Here is an 8,182-nt window from a genome sequence, read left to right on the forward strand (position 1 = left end):
GCAGCCTCGACCTGCTGGGCTCCGGCGATCCTTCCACTTCAACCTTCCAAGTAGCTGGAACTACAGGCGCACACTACCACGCCTGGCTGATTTTTGATTTATTGTAGAGATGAGGTCTCACCAAGTTGCCCAGGCAGATCTCGAACCCGCGGGCTCAGGCAATCCACTCACCTCAGCCTCCTAAAGGCACGGGATTATAGACTGAACCACCGAGCCCGGCTAATGATGTAATATTTAGAAAGAACTCACTTTACTTGACGTTTTGTTATGAGACAAAAATGTTAAGAAAGGAAGGTGCCAAGAAAAAAAACATTTTCTGTGTCTTCATTCTTTTAGGTTCTCTCAAGTAGCGCTGCCAGTAGTACCATCACGGCACTGTCACCTGGAGGGGTTCTAATGCAGGGAGGAACACAGCAAGCCATAAACCGTACGTGCAGGATGCTTTCTGTTACTATCTGTTTGCTTAAGTAAGGTCTAACGAGCCAGCTGGGATACATGTTAAAGTTTTATTGGTTTTTCATCGGGTTATTTCTGGAATTTTTGTTTTGCAGATTTGTTTTAATGCAGATTCTGAAACATTTGGACAAGGTCTTAGGTTTCAGAATCGTCTTCATATTCTGAATAGTGGCACACTGCTATTCGTCCTAATATGAGTTTCTTTAAAGTTCCAAGGGCTTTTAAATTATGTGGTCTCTCAAACAGAAAATTGGTAACTTATCTCAGAATAGCACACCCTGGTTTGGCATTAGCAAAGAGTGCGTGCTCAAGTTTATTCTGCGTGGCCAGTTTTCAGAGACTATACATATGGAAATAGCTTTTACCCTATGGACCTCATCCTTCTTTTGCAGAGATGGTGCCAAATGATATTCAGTCCGAGTTGAAACACTTGTATGTAGCTGTTGGAGAACTTCTGCGGCATTTCTGGTCCTGTTTTCCTGTTAATACACCATTCCTAGAAGAAAAGGTTAGAGCCAATTCTAAGTGCTATTGTTAGTAGCGATTTATGAGGTGTCATTTTTGAAATTGGAAACTTCTATTAAATTAGGAAACTGAGATCCAGACTAGTTCCATAACTAATGATCATATAACTTAAAACTTGTATCTACCGCCAAGCCACTAAGAATAATCGAAATCATTTATATTTGATACATTTCTTTAGGGATAGCAAAATCCAAAATGAGGATTGACAATAAATAGAACACTGGCTACTTGTCACTGAAACCCCAATGAAAGGATAGTTGACAAATGTAAAAATATAGCATTAATAGTATTATTAACCTTAAAGATTGCTCTTCTACACCATGACTAAGAAAAAGGTAAATACCTCATTAAGAACAATAGGTGGAGCCGGGCTCAGTGGCTCAGCCTGTAATCCCATGCCTTTGGGAGGCTGAGGTGAGTGGATTGCCTGAGCCTGTGGGTTCGAGACTCGCCTGGGCAGTGAGACGTCATCTCTACAATAAATCAAAAAAATCAACCAGGCGTGGTAGCGCATGCCTGTAATTCCGGCTACTTGGAAGGCTGAGGCAGAAGGATTGCCAGAGCCCAGCAGGTCGAGGCTGTGGTGGCCGGGAGCGGCCACTGCACTCCAGTCTAGGCGACAGTGAGACTCCAACTCTTAAAAAAAAAAAAAAAAAGAACAATAGGTGGCTGAATGCAGTAGCTCATGCCTATAATCCCAGTACTTTGGGAGGCCGAGATGAGAGAATTGCCTGAGCTCAAGGGTTCAAGACCAGCCCGGGCAACTTGGTGAGACTTCATCTCTATAATAAATCAAAAAATTAGCTGGGCATGGTGGCACATGCCTGTAGTTCCAGCTACTTGGAAGGCTAAGGTAGAAGGATCGCCTGAACTCAGCAGGTTGAGGCTGTGGTGGCTGTGAGCATGCCACAGCACTCCAGCCTGGGCAATAGAGTGAGACTTCAACTGAAAAAAAAAAAAAAACACAGTAGGTGACAGGTGCAGTAGCTCACACTTGTAATCACAACATTGGGAGGCAGAGGCAAGATGATTGTCTTAATCCAAGGGTGTGAGACCAGCCTGGACAATTTGGCAAGACCTCATTTCTACAGTAAATCAAAAAATTAGCCAGGCATGATGGCACACACCTGTTGTTCCAGCTACTTGGAAGGCTGATCGCCTGAGCCCAGCAGGTCAAGGCTGCAGTGGCCATTGGCATATATACGCAAAACACTTAACAGGCTACTAGCTAAAGAATACAGTAGCCTGGGAAACCTAATAGGAAATTTTTACACCAGTATGCAAATTAAAGCTACAGTAAAAGAACATTTTTCACCAATTAATTTACAAAAGAACAAGAAATTTCAAATGGTCCGTATTGGCCAAGATGCTAAGAGAAGAGTTCTACTACTACTAGTATTACTTTTTTTTTTTTTTTGGTAGCACACGCCTGTAGTTCCAGCTACTTGGAAGGCTGTACTTTTTTATAATAAGTACTTTGACTTCAGTCAGGAGCCTGTAATCCCAGCAATTTGGGAGTCGGAGGCGAAGGGATTGCCTGAGCTCAGGGGTTTGAGACCAGCCTGAACAACATGGTGAGACCTCATCTCCACAATAAATCAAAAATTTAGCCGGGTATGGTGGCGCGCACCTATATTTCCAGCAGCTCGAGTCTGTGGTGGCTGTGACCGTGCCACTGTCCCCCAGCCTGAGTAACAGAGTGAGACTCCAACTCCAAAAAAAAAGTGCTTTGACTTCAACTTTCAAGTGAAACTTTAAATGAAATTCAACATTTAGAAATTTACCCTAAGGAAATAATTAAGAAAGTAAATATGTCTGGGGGCTCTGTGGCTCAGCCTGTAATCTCAGCACTTTGGGAGGCCGAGGTGAGTGGATTCCCTGAGCCCACAGATTCGAGACCAGCCCGGGCAACTTGGCGAAATCTCTACATTAAATCAAAAATTAGCCAGGCATGGTAGCACGTGCCTGTAGATCTGGCTACTTGGAAGGATGAGGCGGACGGATCACCAGAACCCAGCATGTCAATACTGGGGTGGCCGTGAGTGTGCCACTGGACGACGGAGTGAAACTCCAACTCAAAAAAAATAATGTAAATATGCTTTTTAAAAAAAAAAAAAAAAAAAAAGGAATATGAATATGTGCTCAGGCAGTAGCTCACACCTGTTATCCTAGCACTTTGGGAGACCGAGGTAGGAGGATCTCTTGAGCACAGGGGTTTAAGGCCAGCCTGGGAAACAGTGAAACCTCGTCTGAACAAAAAAAATCAGAAATTAGCCAAGCGTGGTAGGAGTCTCAGCTACTTGGGAGGCTGAGGCAGGAGGATCGCTTGAGCCCAGGAGTTGGAGGCTACAGTGAGCCATAATCATGCCCCACTGCACTCCAGTTTTGGCAATAGAGTGAAACCCTGACTCAAAAAAAAAAAAAAGAGTGTAAATATTTAGCTGCAGAGATCTTCTGCCACTAAGATAAGGGGAAATGGAAATAGCCTAAATATAGCAGAGAGGGACTGGTTAAAGAAGCATTTGGGCTGGGCTCGGTGGCTCAACCTGTAATCCCAGCACTTTGGGAGGCCAAGGTGAGTGAATTGCCTGAGCCTGTGGGTTCGAGACCTGCCCGGGAAACTTGGCGAGACCTCATCTCCACAATAAATCAAAAAATTAGCCGGGCATGGTAGTGCGTGCCTATAGTTCCAGCTACTTGGAAGGCTGAGGAGGAAGGATTGCTGGTGCCCAGCAGGTCGAGGCTGCAGTGACTGGGAGCAGCTACTGCACTCCTGTCTGGGTGACAGAGTGAGACTCCAACTCAAAAAAAAAATAAAGAAGCATTTGGTCTGTTCATACATTAAAATACTACAATTTTTTTTTTTTTTTTGAGTTGTAGTCTCACTATTGTTGCCCAGGCTGAAGTACAGTGGCTCACTCACAGCCATAGCAGCCTCGACCTGCTGGGCTTAGGGGGTCCTTCCAAGTAGCTGGAACTACAGACATACACCACCATGCCTAGCTAGTTTTTTGATTTATTGTAGAGACAAGGTCTCACCAAGTTGCCCAGTCTGGTCTCGAACCTGTAGGCTCAGGCAATCCTCTCACCTTGGCCTCCCAAAGTGCTGGGATTATAGGCTGAGCCACTATGCCTGGCCTACAATCCACTTTTAAGTAATGACTTAGATGAGTGTTTATGACTGAAAGATGTTCCTGTTAAAGTGTTAAGCATGATCTCTGAGTGGTAAGATATAATATATATATTTTTATCTTTCTTTTACATTTAAAAAAATTTTCTGCAGCAAAGTAACCTTCATATGTAGAATATGTGTTTTCTTCTTGGTCCATACAGCTTCCTTGAGATTTTGTGTAATTTGTTGTTTTCTCATCTTTTTTAGGTAGTGAAAATGAAAAGTAATTTGGAACGATTCCAAGTTACAAAGCTCTGCCCATTTCAAGAAAAAATTCGAAGACAGTATTTAAGCACAAATGTAAGGCAATAATCTGATTTTGGCCTGATCTTTGTTGGAAAATGATGAGATTAACTTTGCTTTCACATGAATGAGTACTTTATTCTTTTCCATTGCCTGAAATACTATTTTTAAATTATGAAATGTGTCATGCATTCAGAAGAGTATATGAAATAACATATATATCTTTTCAAATAGTAAAACACGTCTGTGTACTAACCAATCGGGAGAAATAGTGGAATAGATATTAGTAGCCCATAGATATTCCCTGAGCACCACTGATGAGTTGCACACTGCCTCCTACACTACAGAGGTCATGACTAACTGAGCATGTGTAATAATCATGCTTGTTTTCTTTCGTTCTTTTTTGTTTTTTTTTTTTTTGAGTCAGAGTCTCAGTCTGTAACCCAGGCTGGAATGCAGTGGCATGCTCACGGCCACCGCTGCCCTTGACCTGCTGGGCTCAGGTGATCTTATTGCCTCGGCCTTCCAAGGAACTGGAACCACAGGCGTGTGCCACGACACCCGACTATTTTTTTTTTTTATTGTTCTTGTTTTTTTTTTTTTAATTTTTTGGTTCTTTGGAATAACACTTAGCTTAAAACACAAACATGTTGTCCATTTGAAGGGCATGATTCTTAGCCACTCAAAGATCTATAGTGGTGAGCCAACATGGCATAGCACATTGTATGAAGAGTTGAAACCATGTAAGTTTTCTTGTTTTTTTGTTTTTGTTTTCTTTTTGAGTCAGAATGTCGAAGTCTTACTCTTTTGCTGAGGCTAGAGGCAATCCAATCCTTCCACCTCAGCCTTCCAAGTAACTGGAACTACAGATGCATGCCACCACACCTGGGTAATTTTTTTATTATAGGGATGAGGTCTTGCCAAGTTGCCCAGGATGGTCTCAAACCCCTGGACTCAGGCAATCCTCTTGCCTCTGCCTCTCAAAGTGCTGGGATTACAGGTATGATCCACCACACCTGGCCATTAGGTTTTCTGTAACCTGCTGAGTTATATTGAAATCCTAAAATATTGGAGTTGGAAAAGACCCTAAAAATAGAGAAGTGCAGCCGGGCTCGGTGGCTCAGCCTGTAATCCCGCACCTTTGGGAGGCTGAGGTGAGTGGATTGCCTGAGCCCGTGGGTTCGAGACCCGCCTGGGCAGCAAGACCTCATCTCTACAATAAATCAAAAAAATCAACTGGGCTTGGTAGCGCATGCCTGTAGTTCCAGCTACTTGGAAGGCTGAGGCGGAAGGATCGCCGGGAGCCCAGCAGGTCGAGGTTGCGGTGGCTGGGAGCAGCCACTGCACTCCAGTTCGGGTGATAGAGTGAGACTCCAACTCAAAAAAAAAAAAAAAAGAGAGAGAAATGCTTCACAAAGTTTAACAGAATTAACTGCAGGAGTGTTTTTAAAAAAAAAAAGCTAAGATCCCTGGGTCTCTTTAGAGTTGTAAGGTGTTTTTCAGATGTTCTATCTAGATGTTGATGCCAGCATCCTGACCTTAGTCAGCAGACTCGTATTTAAATCTAGAAATCACCAATGAAGTTCAGTCTCCTCATTTGATAAAAGGAACTGAGAGGCCTAGTTCTCATATTGTCCTATTGTTGGTTGTTGACAAGGCAGGTGAATTCCCAGGCTTTTTGCTGCACCCCACCATCTCTCTTACCTTCTGTACAGAATAGTCCTGATAGCACCTTCTCAGAAGGCTTGCACATTGCAGTACAAGTGCCACATTTGAGTCAGAAGCACTAACTTCCCCTGCCTCTGCCTGGTTGTTAAGTGTCTTGCTATGTTTTTCAGTTGGTAAGTCACATAGAAGAGATGCTTCAGACAGCCTACAACAAGCTGCACACATGGCAGTCACGACGCCTGATGAAGAAAACGTGAGGTAGCCATGGCACTCACAGCTTTTGTGAGATTGAGAGAACTGTGACCTGCAGCAACTCTGGAAACCTGGCCTGACAGACAAGCAGATGACCCACAGGAGTGATAAGAAACATCTGCACCGTGCCGCCTCCAGAGCTGATGCTGTTGTACTTGCACATTGGGAACTGAAAGGAAGGAAGGGACTGTGATTCAACTAAGTGCTGGTTAGGTAAATTAAGGCAGAACCAAAATGAGCTAAGTTGCAAATATATATATAGAGAGAGATATATATATATACATACACATATATGTATGTATGTATGTACATATATATATTTTAAAAGACTGTTTACTGCAGTTACTCAGGAACTGCTTTTGATTCACATTAAGCTGCTTTCATAAATTTAAAAAAAAACAACACTTTTTTAAAGGGTGCATTGATTAAATCTGAGGTTTTTTTGGTTGGTTGTGTTTTGTTGTTTTTGTTTTGTTTTTTCCTGTGTAAATTTTTTTTCCTGAGTTTATGGCACAGGGTAGACCTTAAGTATTTCTCATCCATCCTTCATCCTCCACCTTCCACTCGAATCCTCAAGTTTTAATGGATTCTAGTTGTACCATACATCAGCAAGCTAAAGAGAGTACTTTAAAATAAAGCAGAGGGAGACTGTTGCTAAACCATCAGGAAACAGTTATAGTCAGAAGACAACCTTGGTCCTGTGTTTCCTACGGAAATAAGAAACAATATTGCACTGAATGTTTGTGGTTTGGAGTCCCTAAGTATAAAGAGGGAGCATATTTGCAGAAAGTCGCATAGGGTTTTTTATGCAGAATTTTGTCAGAAGACAATGGCACTGCATGTTTTTTCTTTGAGTGCAAATGTACATTGCTAAGATTTTTTTTAAAGATGGCATGTGCTTTGAAAAGAGGAAATTGCATTTTTAAGAGTTTAAAAATCTTATGAGTGAGAAATATAAGAATCTTACTTATTTTCACCTCTTTAGAAGAAATAAAAGATGTTTCTCATATTCTCTAATATTTGACTGTTACTGTCCTTGGCGAATCGATAATCATTGCATAGTGACTGAAAAGCCTAAATGCAAAAAAAAAAAAAAAAAAAAAAAAAATATGTTCTTGTTTCTGGAATTCGTGCCATATTTTGTTCCTAATGGGATCAACTTAATTGTTTATCTAAGACTTTAGATGTCTTGTATTAAAAATTACATTAAAAAGTAAAACTTTTTATACATACTCTTTTAATTCTAACACATCTGTGGTTTTTCATTATGTGTGAATTTTCTTGGTTGGGTTACTTGAAGGCTGCTCATTCGATTTTAAGCCATGTCAAAAGCTAGTTATCCTTCATGTCATTGAACAGGTCAAAACCTAAGTTGGGCACGGTAGCATGTGCCTATAGTTTCAGCTACTGGGGAGGCTAAGGTGGGAGGATCACTTGAACCCAATTCAAAGTCCAGATTGTGAACCTATTTTTCAGACCTTAAACTGATGAAAGTGTCTACATCATTTTCTGCCATCAGTCTTCCCATTTCTCTTGCTCTTTTTTTGCTTGTTATTCACATTTCTCTCTTTAAACTAGGTCTAAATTAAAATGGTATCCAGGTAAATAGATATGGTGTTCTGATAAAGATGTTCTTAAGGTATATGAAACCAAATCTCAGGGAGTGAAGGAATCAAGAGTGTATCAGAGATAGCTCTCAATTTTATGTCTGACTTAAAACATTTGAAATATTTGAACTTTGAAGTCCTGTAAAAATGAGCTTCAGGGCCAGGCATGGTGGCTCACCAGATTGGGCAACATGACAAAACCTCTTCTCAACAAAAAATTTTTAAAAGTAGCTGGGCGTGGTGGTACATGTCTCTAGTC

General features: G+C 41.5%; 1 protein-coding gene across 2 annotated transcripts in view; it reads left to right on the top strand.

Annotated features, from left to right (window-relative positions):
• GTF2H1 (general transcription factor IIH subunit 1) overlaps nt 1-7,545 on the top strand; it is a 44,802-nt gene extending 37,257 nt beyond the window's left edge. The window contains exons 12-15 of one of the 2 annotated variants that reach the window (XM_008062829.2): nt 337-427; nt 849-964; nt 4,361-4,453; nt 6,235-7,545. In XM_008062829.2, the coding sequence (XP_008061020.1) occupies nt 337-427; nt 849-964; nt 4,361-4,453; nt 6,235-6,321 (387 nt within the window). In that variant the 3' untranslated portion in view covers nt 6,322-7,545. The remainder of the gene's footprint in view (nt 1-336; nt 428-848; nt 965-4,360; nt 4,454-6,234) is intronic. The other variant, XM_021714884.1, reaches the window with a different exon arrangement.
• Nucleotides 7,546-8,182: the final 637 nt, after the last annotated feature.

This window comes from Carlito syrichta, unplaced genomic scaffold (assembly GCF_000164805.1).
Source record: "Carlito syrichta isolate Samal-C Ts95f unplaced genomic scaffold, Tarsius_syrichta-2.0.1 Scaffold305865, whole genome shotgun sequence".
Classification (NCBI taxonomy): Eukaryota; Metazoa; Chordata; class Mammalia; order Primates; family Tarsiidae; genus Carlito; species Carlito syrichta.